Source organism: Schistocerca piceifrons, chromosome 4 (genome assembly GCF_021461385.2).
Source record: "Schistocerca piceifrons isolate TAMUIC-IGC-003096 chromosome 4, iqSchPice1.1, whole genome shotgun sequence".
NCBI classification, from domain to species: domain Eukaryota; kingdom Metazoa; phylum Arthropoda; class Insecta; order Orthoptera; family Acrididae; genus Schistocerca; species Schistocerca piceifrons.
In genome coordinates this window covers 661536416-661552336 of record NC_060141.1, presented here as the reverse complement: position 1 = coordinate 661552336, position 15921 = coordinate 661536416, and the positions used below count along the sequence as shown (strand labels likewise).

The window sequence follows — 15921 nt, the reverse complement described above, 5'->3', positions numbered from 1 at the left end:
CTGTTTATTAAGAGAGTGAGTAAAAATGCAAAACTTATGCTTTAGATTTAATGACAAAAAACATTGTATTTTAAGGGGTCATGTTAAAAGCATTGAAGAGTTGGTAACCAGAATAAGAAGTATAATGTAAGGTATCTGTGGCCTATGTTGTATGAAGATGGCAATGAGGTAACTGTTCAATCAGAGTGCATATTGTAATACTCATAATAAAGTGAACACATGAAAGTGAAAACACAACAAATTATTTTATGAGTGCTCAGAACACAATAAGTAGAATTGTTATAATTGTTTAGAAACATTTATTGATGCAATGATAGTACATAAGTTCATTAAAGATGTGCTTCCTTTTTTTTTTTTTTTTTTTTGGTGCTATTTAAACTCACTGTCAACCAAACTCTTATCACTATATTCATTTAAGGCCATGTTTAGTAGTGTGTTTTGCACCACAATTTCCATTCAAAAGTTATTAAACAGTACTGCTCTTGTTGAAAGTATTGTTTAACACAAATAATCTCGAGTGGCATCTGAAAAGTAAAATAAAATCCGATAAACCAGATATGCTAAAACAGGAAAAAACATTATCTTAAAGAATTGTTGTCACAATGGCACCGCATACTGAAAAATATGTATTTGGGATGTAAACAAATTAGATCCAAATTGTTCAGCATTACAAAATTTTGCAAATATATTGCCTTTTTAAATCAATAAAACAGTGGGGCCACAGAACTGGAGATTACAAGTTTTATTTAACTCTGAACTGAATTCAATAGCTGAAGAGTCCCCATATCTGGTTAAAGTAATGCTCAGTGAAAGATGTGATGGTTTGATTGAAAATATCCCTAAGTTGTTATTTATAAACATAAAGAACTATGCAGACACACACAAGAAATACAAGATACAACAGAATTTTGACAAGAAATCATGTTGCACTGAAAATATATGGATAGGAAGCCATATTCAGATATCAGAGCAGACAACTGTTCAGAATAAAAAGTTTTGTTACAACATCTGTGAATGAACTGCTACTGACATATCGTAATCCAGTTCTGTTGTTATCCATGACATAAATAAAATACTATGATGACCTAATTATATTATTTCCAGCATTTATATTTGTAGCTATGGCTAATTTCCAAGGAGAAAGTTACAAACCTCATTTGCTAGTAGGTACATATTATTTTCCTTGTGGTGTGATGGCCTGACAGATATACAACCTAAATAATTGCAAAGATGGAGGGTAATTAGGTGTCATAACTGAATACACTGACAGAATGGAAATCTAATAATTAACATGGTAAAAGATCATACACATCCTGCATGTCATCACACACACAAAAATCATACCAGGCACTATGTTACACAAATAAACGACAATTGCATTCTGAGAATACCTGGATTTGAACTGAAATTATTAATGTGATTGCAGTTAGAAATAATTAATTACAGATTCAGAAAAATTATGCCCCTGCCCCCCCCCCCCCCCCCCCCCAACCGCAAACATTAAGTTAAACATGTTACATCTCATCAGTTTAATGAAGCTCTAAATAACCTGGGATGAGGCCAAAATTCAGACATTACCAGAAAAATCTCAAATGCTGGACAAAATGAAAGATAGCGCGCGCGCGCGCCCACACACACACACACACACACACCCTTGAGTTATGGGGACTATTTATCCACTGTGGAACAGAATCATCCCACAGAATGAGAGAAAATTTGTATCCTTTCCTTTTCCAGTTGATCATTCAATAGAAATAAGGATATGAGAATACATAAAGAGCTCTAATCAGGAGGAAGCTTGAGTGTAAACTGTGACTTCATATGATAACAAAGTGAAATACATTTAAAATTTATACCAGCGCTAAAATGTGCCATGGCTGTCACTTTTGAATCAGTATATAGAAGGTTTGAGGTAATTTACATAATGCTTTGTTTCCTGAGCTTAGAAATAACAGTACAACAGATAGTACTATCAGTTGTAGATTCGTATCTCATATTTAATCATACTTTGATTCCTTCATTGTTTCTTCATACGACCAGGTTCTTTGGTACTCCAGACTCTGTCAAGAGATGCTCATTCTGACTCTCCAGTTTCTTTGGTCCATTTCCAAGACGTGTGTGGATTATATATTTTAATGACCCTTCAATTTGTTGTTCCATACCAAAAGCGGCTTGCGTTTCCTGAAATATTCGGTGATATTAATCTAAGCCGATTTAGTTAAACATAGCAGAAATAACACAATGGAAACTTGGTTTCTTCCAAAGAATGTAATGAACATTACATATTTGTGTGAAAAAAGAAAATCTCCAAGTAATCATTTTGAAATAAAATTCAGGCAATTAATTAATCTGATCAAAATGTCTATTAGCCAAACCTCCCTTTCTGAGCCATTGCTCCAATTTTAATAATTTTGTGCATAGTATATCAAGTTGATCCCCATTATATTAAATAATAATGGTTCTCAAATAACCAGAGAAGAAATATGGACACTTTCTTACAAACATATATTGTCTGCGCATTTTCGATGTAAATGTCTAAACTGTGTTTCAAATTTAAAACTGACAACCTCTTCACAAACATTATGAGAGTTTGTCAAAATTTACAACTTAAGTTGAACTTACTTGCACCATTCTTGGAAACAAACCACTTGAGACTGCATTACAACAGCCAGCCACAAAACGAGAATGAATCTTGCACTTAGTTCAGTCCATAGTTGAGACTGTCAGTGAATACAAGAGCATTCGTTACTGAGCAATGGAAAGTCCAGGACAGAATAACAACAATATGGAAAGAAGACAGATGCAATGAAAGGAATGCTAGAAATATTTAAGCTTTTGGACAAAGTACTTCTTCAGAAGGAGAACTCTAACACATTCACACTCACAAGCATTCTGTCTCTGGGCACTAAGGCCAGCCTGAGACAGTGTCGGAGCATTAACCAGCTGGAGTGGGTGGTGGGGGTAGGGAGGAAGTATGGGATGGGGAGGGGGAGGGATAGCATGATAGGGGTGGGGGAGATGCTAGTACTGCCTGTGGGAGCATGCATGGACATGGTTAAGGACAGGACAGGGGTGCTGGGTACTGCATCGATAGGCTGTACTGCTGGGACAGAGGGGGGAGAAGCAGAGAAGAGGAAAGGAAGGACTTGCAGGTACATTGCTGGGATAGAACATGTGTGTACTGTTATAAGAGCAGGGAAGGGGACAGACAAATGGAGGACTGGGACCAGCAAAGGTTGAGGCCAGGAGGGTTATGAAAACAAAAGTTATATTGTAAAGAGAGTTCCCACCTGCACAATTCAGAACAGCTGGCTTTAGTGCAAAGAAGCCAGATGGCATAGGCTGTGAAGCAGTTGTTAAAGTGATTGACAGGGTAAGAGATGCCAGTGACAGGACTTGAGTGGGTGGTAGTATTAGGATGTATGGGACCAGTCTTGCATCTAGGCATCTTGCAGGGATATGAGACATGAGATAAAGGGTTTGTAGCAGGGATGGCGTAGGGATGGACAAATATATTGCTTTGGTTGTGTAGGCAGCAGAATACTGTTGGGGGATGGGAGGGGAGGATGTTCCTCATTTCAGGTCAGGATGAGAGATAGTCGATACACTGATGGAGAAACCTATTCAGTTGGTCCAGTCTGAAAAGAGTGTTTCTTTGTGGCCAGATTGTGGTTATGAAGGGGGAGGGGGGGGGGGGGTGACTGTGATAAAAGGCACAAGAGATATGTTTCTGGACAAGGTTGGGAGGGTAATTTTGGTCTGCAAAGACCTCAGTGAGACTCTTGGAATATTTGGAGAGGGAAGGCTTGTCACTACATATGTGATGACCACTGGTGTCTAAGCTGCATGGAAGGAACTTGTTGATGTGGAAAGGATGGCAGAAGTCGAGATTGAGGTATTTTTGATGGGTAATAGGGTTGATGTGAACGGAGCTAAGGATGTAGCCATATTTGAGATGGAAGTCAACTTCAGGAAGGTGGCTTGTTGGACAGGAGACCAGTTGAAGTGCATGGGGAAAAAGTTGTTGAGGTTGTGAAGCAATATGGATAGGGTGCCCTTACCCTTGGTCCAGAACATGAAAATGTCATCAATGAAGAGGTTAGCTTACATTAATGCCCACTGCTGTAACACCGGTTTGTTTGCAGGTAATGCCTTTAAAAGAGAGGTAATTATGCCTGAGGATATAGTTGGTTATGGTGACCAGGAAAGAGGTTGTAGGTTTGGAGGCAGTCAGGCATTGTGAAAGGTAGTGTTGATCCACAAGGACAGAGATTTTCCCAATGGAGCATACTGTGTGGTTGGGTATGTAGAAGTTAGGAGTGCAGGGAGCAATTCAGGTGAGGTGACAGACTCAGGGAAGAAATTCAGGGATGGACTTAGGGATTTTAGAGAGGACAAAAGATCCTGCTGGATTTTTAGAATCAGGTCACTGTGGGAGGTCTTGTACGTGGACTTGCCTGACAGCTGGCAGAGATCTTTCACCAGATAATCGCTGCTGTTCATCAACACAGTGGCTGTTTGTTGGCAGCTATGATTAGAAGGCTGAGATCAGTTTGTAGGTCATCGATTGCAGTCCTTTCTGTGAATGTGAGGATTCATTTCCATGTTGAGGGATTTGGGGGATGATGGTGAGGCAAGGTCTGAGGCCAGGAAATTCTGAAAAGTTAAGAGAGGGTAATTTAGAGTCAATGGATGTAGGAGTACTCTGAGTCAGGCTGGGATCAACAGTGGTTTTAAACTGGATCTGATTGGTGGGTTAAGTGACGAAAAAATGCTTCCACTCCAGGGTGCAGGGAGAAGGAGAGGAGATCTTTAACAAGCCCAGCATGACTGAATCTCAAAATGGGGCAAAAGCTAAGACATTTGGAAAGGATGAATACTGCAGCTGTTGAACAGGAGTGGACATGATGTGGTTTGAAATGAAGGGAATTAACTGTCTTCTGTTGATTCCCTATTTGCTGTATCATCACCATTACCTGCCAATTGTCTGTTCACTTGACTGTGGTAAAATTGGGCTTTCTCATGTCTAACAGAGGTTCTGTTAGCTTAATGAAAACTTACTAATTCAGATTGACAGGGGAATGCTACAGACCAGCAGACAGACATATCTGGTATACATATTAGATATATTCACCATGACAAAACATTTGAAATTAGAGGTAGCCTGTTACATACCATAAAAGATCGATTCCCTCATGATTAACAAAATAACCTGGCTCAGAAATTTCTTGCTATAGGTCAAGACAAATCAATAAAATGTAACTGAACACAGGAATTAAAAATGAACAAAAGCCCACACAGGGAGCACAATCAGCTTACTGTGTCCACACAGAAAAACTCACCATGTCCGTTGATGGAGATTCAAATGGTACTGTGGGAGATTGGGGGTGAGGATGACCACTGCTGGTAGATGTGAGCCATCTTATTATTTGTCAGGATGGGCTCAACCACCATTGGGGGCTTCCTGGGTTCTTGTTGATGGCTGGAGAGAAGGGGGTGACATTTTGGGCAGCTGTAGAGAAACAGATGGTGAACATAAACAATTCTTTATTAATTCATTCAACTTAGACAGCCATTCGGGTGTGCCCTCACCTGTGGTGCAGTTTAGTGTTGGCTCATAATATTAAGATTGTAGCAACAGGTGTGGTAGATGCCATGTGTGGTGTACAGGCACAGCTAAGACGCCAGGGTGCTGCATTGGCACAGTCAGCACACCAAGAGTTAAGTTGGAATAGGTGGCCAAGCACTGGTTGCGGCCACGCTGCAGCACGGGGCAAGGCAGCAACATTATCTCACTTGGTGCAGGTAGCTGCATTGCCCAGAGTATAGCCCTGCACAAGAGGCTGGAGAGCACCGGTGAGTGCTGACAGACTCCAGTGGTGGTGGCCGATTCTGTCAAGGTGGCACCAAAGTAACAGCAGCTAGGATCTAGGCAACCAGGCTGCAGTCATTGGTTGGGAGCCCAAGGTCAGGACTGGCAGCTGGTTTATTATTATGTTGTGTCTCCGGATCTGTGTCAGTAGAATTCATGGAGATGACTGACAGATGGCATGGCCTGCCGTGCTGATCATGACCTACTCGGCTGACTTCACGGAAGAGACTGCATTTCTATGTCGCCACAGAAAAGCCTGGAACAGGGTCAGTGACCAACATCTGTCCATTCTCATGCAACAGTATGTCAAACTGCAGAAGCTTCCAGTGGAGCCTGATCAATATCCCAGGTCATTGGCAAGCAGAAGCAGCAGCTTTGGCTGAGTTGCTAATTGGCAGGGGTGTCGACCAGCAGTGGTCAAGGCTCAGTTCCCGGTGTTCTGTCCAGGGCAGTGTCTATTCTGGTACAACTCCTTCCCTCAGTCCCTGAATTTAGATTAAAAAGTTTCATTAACATATGCACTGATTCAGTTTCAACTATTTACATTTGATGTCCTCTACTTCACCCACAGTGACACTTGGCCCTTTGTCCTGTTAGGAGCTATATCATTTCACATTGTGCGAGGGGAATGGGAATCAAGAAGACTTTCTAATACACTCCAGGCATTTGATACTGTCTCGAATGCTTTTTAGTGAAAAAAATATGAGCTTACCAAACATTAGACCAGATTTGCAACTGGATTCAAGACTTCCTTGCAAGTAGAACTCAAAATGTCATTCTTAATGGAACAAAATCAACAAATGTAAAGATGATATTGGGAGGGGGGGTACCCCAAGGAAGTGTGATAGGATCAATATACAATATATATAAATTATATAGTAGACAGCGCTGGAAGTTGTTTAAGATTTTTGCAGATGATGTGGTTGTCTATAAGCAAATGCCAACGCCAGAAGACAGTATCAGAGAATGACCTACAGACAGTTGATGAATGGTGCAGGCTCTGGCAGTTGATTCTGAATGTAAATAAATGTGATATATTGTGCTTTCGCAGCAAAATAAATACACTACTGTACAACTATGCTATTGATAACAAATTGCACAAATCAGTAACCATTGTAAAATGTCTTGAACTAACTATCCAGAGTTACCTTAAGTGGAATGATCACATAAAACAAATAGTAGGAATATCAGAAGCCAGACCGAGACTCATAGGAAAATTCTTCAGGTAATGTAACTCTTACACAAAAGATGTTGCTTACAAGATGTCTGAGTATAGTTCCTCAGTCTGGGACCCTTACCAGGTAGGACTTATAGAAGAGACAGAGAAGATTCAACAAAGGGTGGTGCCATTTGTCATAGGATCACTTAGTTGGCACATGAGCATTACAGAGGTGCTCAACAAACTCCAGTGGCAGACACTACAAGAGAGGCGGTGTCCATCATGGAGAAGTTTGCTATTGGAACCTTGAGAGAGCATATTCTGGGAAGAGTCAAACAGAAGTACCCTCCACCAAACATTTTCAGGTGGCTTCCAGAGTATTGATGTAGATGTTAGTATTTGTATGCTAAAATCTGCATCTATCACATTTTCATTTTACTTTACATGACATACCTGCAGAACTGGAACAAAAGTCTCATATGTTATTAAATCATACTCTCCATTTACGCAAACAATATTATATTCTCTCTGGTACTAGCAGCAGGAAACCAGGCACTTGACCTGTACACTCTTTGTGTTAATCTACATGCATAGGCATACTATCCTGTTGTTGTTGTTGTTGTTGTTGCGGTCTTCAGTTCTGGGACTGGTTTGATGCAGCTCTCCATGCTACTCCATCCTGTGCAAGCTCCTTCATCTCCCAGTACCTACTGCAACCTACATCCTTCTAAATCTGCTTAGTGTATTCATCTCTTGGTCTCCCTCTACGATTTTTACCCTCCACACTGCCCTCCAATGCTAAATTTGTGATCCCTTGATGCCTCAAAACATGTCCTACCAACCAATCCCTTCTTCTAGTCAAGTTGTGCCACAAACTTCTCCCCATTAGTTACGTGATCTACCCACCTAATCTTCAACATTCTTCTGTAGCACCACATCTCGAAAGCTTCTATTCTCTTCTTGTCCAAACTATTTATCGTCCATGTTTCACTTCCACACATGGCTACACTCCATACAAATACTTTCAGAAACGACTTCCAGACACTCAAATCTATACTCTATGTTAACAAATTTCTCTTCTTCAGAAACGCTTTTCTTGCCATTGCCAGTCTACATTTTATATCCTCTCTACTTCGACCATCATCAGTTAATTTTGCTCCCCAAATAGCAAAACTCCTTTACTACTTTAAGTGTCTCATTTCCCAATCTAACTCCCTCAGCATCACCCGACTTAATTCGACTACATTCCATTATCCTCGTTTTGCTTTTGTTGATGTTCATCTTATATCCTCCTTTCAAGACACTGTCCATTCCATTCAACTGCTCTTCCAAGTCCTTTGCTGTCTCTGACAGAATTACAATGTCATTGGTGAACCTCAAAGTTTTTATTTCTTCTCCCTGGATTTTAATACCTACTCCAAATTTTTCTTTTGTTTCCTTTACTGCTTGCTCAATATACAGATTGAATAACATTGGGGAGAGGCTACAACCCTGTCTCACTCCCTTCCCAACCACTGCTTCCCTTTCATGCCCCTCGACTCTTATAACTGCCATCTGGTTTCTGTACAAATTGTAAATAGCCTTTCGCTCCCTGTATTTTACCCCTGCCACCTTTAGAATTTGAGAGTATTCCAGTCAACATTGTCAAAAGCTTTCTCTAAGTCTACAAATGCTAGAAATGTAGGTTTGCCTTTCCTTAATCTTTCTTCTAAGATAAGTCGTAAGGTCAGTATTGCCTCACGTGTTCCAACATTTCTACGGAATCCAAACTGATCTTCCCCAAGGTCGGCTTCTACCAGTTTTTCCTATCTTATCATTATGACCTAACAAGTGATGGAAACTATATACAAAAGGAAGGAAGTAAGTGGCAGCATTACTACTATTACATACTCGGTCATATTGACTGGGAACATAATTCATTACATACTCCTAACACATACTTCATTCTCACAACATGTCAGTAAACACATATAATACATCAGCTTCATATTCTTCACGACACTTCACAATGAACTTCAATGTTTTAATTCCCAACTACCTCTCATTACGAGAATCTACAAGTAGATCAATGGCCCCACTTCACTGAACTCTCCGATACCATGTACTTACTATCTGTGTCACACTCCTTTTCAGCTACTCTCCTGTATCCATGATGTACCTTTGAAAAATTTTGTACCAGTTTTCCTAGTACTTGCTATCTTCTCCCATAACAGCCAATACCTACAGACGGTGGCAAATTTACTGTTTTTATGTTCACTGTATCCCAAAAGCCCTGGAGCAATTAAACTGATGTCATCAGGGCTGATGGCTTGTGTTGCATCTGTGTGGTGTCTCAGTGTATTGCTCAGGCAGGAAATCTAATCCCATGGTGACTGTCGGACCATGCTCTACTTGGTCTGTGCTGCCTTGTTATCTGCTGTTCTCTACCTTACATCTGGGGAACTAAATCACATTCACTAACTACCAAACTATTGTGTCTCATAATACACACTTTACTTATTATTCCAGTAATCAATGTTTCCTACCGAACTAAACCCTCTAAGCCATACATTCCATATGACATATTATGACATAGTCTGATATAAAACCTCCTCCAATTTGTTATCTAAATGTTTCTATTTACAGTATTCACTCTATTTTACAAAATTCTTATACAGAAGAAAAACTTACAGTCATTTTGGCATATTTCTAAGTCCTATAAGAACCCGTGGTTTCCCACATCTGAACCAAGCTCACTTCTGGAACTGGCTTGGAGTAAGAGTAATCCACTAAATTACAGGCCCATATCATTAATGTTGATATGCAGCAGGATTTTGGAGCATATATCATGTTTGAACATTATGAATTACCTAGAAGACAATGTAACTAGAAGAGAATGGTCTATTCACACACAGTCAACGCAGATTTAGAAGACATCGTTCTTGTAAAACACAACTAGCTCTTTATACACACGAAGTGTTGAGTGCTATCGACAAGGAATTCCAAATTGGTTCTGTATTTATAGATTTCCAGAAGCCTTTTTACACTGTACCACACAAGTGGCTTTTAATGAAATTGCTTGCTTATGGAATGTCATCTCAGTTATGTGACTGGTTTCGTGATTTCTTGTCAGAGGGGTCACAGTTCATAGTAACTGACAGAAAGTCACTGAGTAATACAGAAGTGTTTTCTGGTATTCCCCAATCACTAACTCTCTCCTCTAAATGGAAAAATATTTCATTACCTATGTAGGGAGAAACAATCATCACAATAAAATAAGGGAAATTAGAGCTAGGATGGACGGGAACCAAATTGCGAGAAGCAAGTACATGCTGACCAATATGCCAGAGATCAATGAAAGAGGAGGATACTAGAAAAAGGATAGTGTGTGACCAGTGGAGCAGACAAGAGAAGAGGATTGCTGAATATCTTGGAAAATGGGTGGGAGAGAAGAATGGGAAAGGATGAAGAGGTCCTGGGAGGAGAAGAAAAAAAAATTCATGCACAGTATATGAATTCATGGTTTTGCCATTGAGCTTGTGCTCAGTTTTATCTCAGCTTTGTTTTTCTGACAGTGCTAGTTGTACATTACAAATCATGCACCAGAGTATGGGTAGGTTTATTTACAAAAAGTTGGCCAAGATATACATAGGGTGTAAGTTCGCTAAAAGCAACGGAGAAGCAGCACAACAACACTACGCTGATTTGTTTCCGAAACCACACTAGCACATCACAATCCTGCTGCGCCTTGAGGGTTGTTATGATGATCTGTGCTTCATGTTACTTATTTTGGTGATTGACTATTACAGACTTTTTCATTGTTGTGATTACATTATACCAACAGCCACAGAAGACCACAGCTCCATTATACCGTAATACTCAGAAAATATCTATGAACAACTTCAAAAATATTGGTGGTGTCATTCAGGCTCATCCTGCTCATAGTGTACCTGTTTTTCAGTATAAATCTGGAATGTTTGGAGCAATGTCAGTCAAACACAGTATTGGTCTGATTTGCCACCTAGAACTAATTTCCCTTGTGTCAGGTACACAAAAATGAAAATGACCAATATTAGTGTCACATTCATAAATTTCAGTAGATAGGCTAATAAAGCTAAAGTTTTCAAAAATGAAATAATGGAAACTCCAGGTAGTTAAAGTTTGGTTGAGAAGTGTGTCTAGAACTCTGCAGAACCTTCTGGATTTTTTTTTTAAGAAATGAACAGAACTTTTTCAGAACAGTCTAGTAGGAATTAAATTAACAAAATTTTGTTCAGCACCCACCAAACTGTCTTTTACATGAAGTGAGATTTCTAATTACTTCAGTACACAATCTAAACTTGCCACAATATTAAAAGTGCACAAGACTGTACATAAAGAAGGTGCTTGGCAATGTCACTGAAGCAACTAGCTCAAAAGGAGACCGAGGGGGTTGAAACATTTTTTTTACACACTAGTGGCACTCATTTTGGTGGATCTTCCTTTAAAATTTAATAAATATCTATTTTATGTGAGACTTGTGACAGTCATCAACAAGTCAGGTAGGCAGGCTATCAAACACAGTCAAATGTATTTCATATTGGAATGTTTTTCCTACTTTCAACTTTATGCTGTGCAATCAGTGATTCCTTCATGTGACTATTTATAGGTATTTTTTTCTTGCCCATGGAATGGACACTACAACTACAGATTTTAACAAAGTTTAAATTAACTTAAAATCATGCTGAATTTCTAAAAGATTTTACTTTATAATTTGTATACCATGTTTATATATTAAAAACTCTAAAACACAATAGACAGATTTTATTCATTTTACTGTCTAACAGAACATAGGATAAAAAGTTGCTACGTAAACCTGGACAGTGAGCTAGTTAATAATATAGTAAGCATAATAGCTAGTTCAGATTCACTACAAGGTATACAGTTATTGACGTAGAGGTGACCAGTTGTATAGGATTTAATAGATGACATATTAAGAATGTTGTGGAAGAATTATTCATATCTAGGAGAGGAGCTTGAACACTCTCAAAGAGTTGCAACAATTTAGGTCTCCAGTTAGCCTTGGATACAATCCCAGGTTCTCACTATTGAGGTGTAGTCCTGCATAACAGAGTCATCTGAAGAAACATCCAGAATTTTCATATTAGCATACTAAACACTGTAAGAGACAGATTCATCCAGGACATCACTGTTATTTCAGCTACACCTGTTATATTTTGTACATGCCACAGTATAGGAGGAATTACTTCAGCAGTGGAAAACTAAATGTAGTTGCGTGTAACACAACACTATTAATACTATCTGAGACATCTGCAAACCCTTCTTTTATTTGAAAGACATAATACCAAGTCAATAATAGTTGCTACATGAAACACAACAGTACTAACATCCAAATGTATCTCCATCACAAACCTGTGGAATAGTGTCCTTGTTGATTGAAATTCCTTTAATGTAGCTGTCTTCTTCTCCAGGAAATGGAAAAATGACACTGAGTAAACCCAAAACTTTTGGGACATCATGCTCTTTCATATACAAACAAGCATTTGGACCCGCATCAAATGTGTATGCAAGCTGTGTGAAAATTCATTAATCAGGAATATTACACACATTTAAACAGAGTGTCATGTGTTCTGCAGAGCAAAAATGACAATGAGTACTTACAGCATTGTGACCTTTTAATTTGTTGTAACAGTGAACAAAATTAACTATGGCATGTGAAACATCATTCATGTAAACTGCTGGTGGAAATGTGTCCAGACAAACTGCATGAAACTGATTGCTGTCTTTCATTGTTATTTCAGCAAATCTCTCAAAGTCCTTATTTAATATAGCCTGAAAAAATAATTTGGTATATTTTTTTAGGTGCTCTCTTGTTGCTAATGAAAATACCAAATTTTAATGTTCCAAATATGGTTGTAACAGCATAAACAAACTAAAAGAGTAAATATTTTGCATTACTGTATCATACCTGTTTGATATCTTGTATCCTTTGTGGGACACAGTGTGAAACACGATATTTTAGCAGTTCACTTGTTTTCACACTCTGTTCCATTCCAATCTTGCTGCTTATCTTTTTGTGTTTTTCATGTACCTGGACAGACATTTCTAGTCAGTTAAATTTCTCTTCACTGAGGAATATATTTAAGGTGAATGTTTCAATTAGAAAGCATTTTGAAACCATTCTAGAACATGGATTTTGATGGCAGCAGCAGAAGTGGCTGTCAACAACCAGTCTGACAAGGAATAAAATTCTGAGACTTTTGGAAAATACAAATCATTAGTGCAGAAATAAGCTGCATTTTTTGAAAAAAAAAAAAGGATTAATTTTCATAACACTGCCTTCTATGCTGGGGACAAGCACCTTTCAACAATATTTATTGTGTCATTTTATTGCCTGTTTCACAAATCGAGCCATTTGTGGTTGTGATGATATTGTGGATAACTTTGATATCTTTGTGATTCCACACAAAATATCTTGCAAATTGTATACACTGGCAAAGATATAGATTCCATCTTCTACATTCATATAAATGCTCTGAAAATGCATGCATGGTATGACATACTTTGATTTCTTTCAGTTCCAATTGTGTATGGAGTGTGGGGTGAATGATTGCTAAAATGCCTCTGCGCATGCTGAAATTGGACTCAGTCCCTATGGGAATAATATGTATAGGGGCTGAAGATCATCTCTAGATTCTTCATTAATACTTGTTCTTGAAATTTTGTAAGTTGGCTTTCACAGGATAATTTGTGTCTGTCTTCAAGAGCCTGCAATTTCAGATTTTTCAAATTTTTATGATGCTCTCCTATGAATTAAACAAACCTACGAGCATTCATGCCATCCATAATTCATTCAGTATCCCCTATTGTCTTCTTAGAGGTGTTCAACACTATACTGTCAAGAAATAACCAAGGTATAATCAGATTGAGTAGCTGCACAAATATTATTGGCTTAAAGAATTTTTGATTGATAAAACCCAGTTCATTAGAGCAAGTGTCAAATGTTGAAAAGATATGAAAGTAGCATCAATGTATCCCAAGGAAGCATAATGTGATGGCTAATGCTTTCAGTATACATGAATGGCTTATCAGGTCAGTGCTTCTCTCAGATTGTTTGATTATGGTATTACTGTGTGCAGACATTACTTTCACTAAATGATTGTAAGGAAATGCAGAACAATCATTTTGATGTACTAATGACAACTCTCTTTATAGGTGGGCAAGCGCAATATGTGGCTAAAAAATAGACGCAAAAAATAATAGTATCCAATTACAAGACCAGTAGCAAAATTTTGGAGTCAGCCGCATTGTTTGTATATCTACGAATAGACTGAGAGGAGTATGTGAAATCAGTAGCAGGGAAGGTAAGTGGACAACTTAGATTTGTTGGAGTATTCTGGGAAAGTGCAGTATACCTGTAAGGCACAAACATGATCTGTTCTAGAATTTGGTTCTGGCATTTGAGGTCCTTATGCAGTAGGCATGACAGCAGATACCAAAATAATGCAGAGATTCGCCTAGGACCATAAGAGGTCAGTACAGCCAATGCAAAAGGCTGACAGAGATGCTCATGGAACATAAATAGAGATCTTTGGAAGAAATGTGGCATTGTTCTTGCAAAACCCTGTTGGGTAGATTTATAGAACTGTCATTTGCAGAAAACTGAACAACAGTTCTATTGTCTTCATCATATCGTGAGAGACATGAGAATACAATAGGAAAGATTAGGATGGCTACTAAGACATATGAACAGGGTCCCCCTGGCCCCTCGTACATTGATAAAACAGAACAGAAAGTCACAAGTATTGGCATGAAATACCCTTCACTGTACATTATACAATGGCTTGAGGAATTACTCTTTCCATTGTTTTCAAAAATTTGTGAGAAACTGACCTGCAACAGAATACTGACTCATTTTTCATAACATTATTCGCTAACTGCCTCTCATTTCAATTTTTGTTGTGGATCCTCCACAGAGTTTGTGTATATGATCTCTCAAATGAAGTCCTGTAAGACCTGAATAACTTTCCAAAGTTCTTTTTCATGATTAAAAATTTTTTGGCCATCATGGCATCCTTCTTGCACTGATGGACTATACTTTCATAATAGAGATCACAAGATTATGGCAAACTGCAGTCAGAAAAACCTGTTGTATATTTATAAAAAATAAATTTCAAAAAAGTAAAGCAGTCATCAATCTGAAGATTGTTTTGAACATCTCAGCACTTTACTAGGGAGGATCCTGTTGGAAGTGGTAGTATTCCCTTTCCTTCCACTGACATTTGAACTGACTTACCCACCCAGTTAAATGGGGACATACATTTCATCATGGATTACAAACCACTGTGGAACTTGGCATTTCTCACATCAACAAACATTTCAATAGGTGAAATAACTGTTAAGTGACAGATAGACGTCTTACGACTGACCACCAAACACACCCAAGACCTTTGCATTTGTAGTGTGGAACTTTACCACTGAGCCACCAAGCCACACTACTTTCTCAAAGAAAATCATATTTGTGTAGACTTACCATAAGCTACCAAGCCAAACTACTTTCTCAAAGAAAATCATGTTTGTGTAGACTTACCACAAGAATTAGAATTCTCATTTCTGGCCAGTGATTAGCTGGAGCTAGCTGAGTTGCCAATGAATCTGAACCATCATCTTGGTCTCCTTTGTTCCACTGCACGAAACCTCCCAGCACACTGCGGCAGGCACTACCTGAGCCTTGACGTGCTATGGCTGATATGTCACCATCAATCTCATAAATTCTGGATAATGCATACACTGAAAAACAGCACTCATATAAAATTCTGACCTCTCATGTAAAAATCTCAAATACCATATTCTTAATAAAAAAAATATGGTACAAAATCAAATATTGAAATATTTTGCCATTTCCCTCTAC

The 15921-nt window shown here is 38.6% G+C and overlaps 1 protein-coding gene across 6 annotated transcripts in view; it reads right to left on the bottom strand.

Moving 5' to 3' along the window:
* Window positions 1-334: 334 nt before the first annotated feature.
* The window catches only part of LOC124795101 (diphosphomevalonate decarboxylase-like), a 65592-nt gene continuing 50005 nt past the window's right edge, over window positions 335-15921 (bottom strand). For 5 of the 6 annotated variants that reach the window (XM_047258944.1, XM_047258943.1, XM_047258940.1 and 2 more), the window contains 6 exons: window positions 15601-15800; window positions 12979-13101; window positions 12672-12842; window positions 12423-12581; window positions 2008-2181; window positions 337-524 (listed from right to left, as the gene is read on the bottom strand). In XM_047258944.1, coding sequence (XP_047114900.1) covers window positions 2029-2181; window positions 12423-12581; window positions 12672-12842; window positions 12979-13101; window positions 15601-15800 — 806 coding nt within the window. In that variant the 3' untranslated portion in view covers window positions 337-524; window positions 2008-2028. Of the gene's footprint in view, window positions 525-2007; window positions 2182-12422; window positions 12582-12671; window positions 12843-12978; window positions 13102-15600; window positions 15801-15921 lie in introns of all 6 variants that reach the window. The other variant, XM_047258942.1, reaches the window with a different exon arrangement.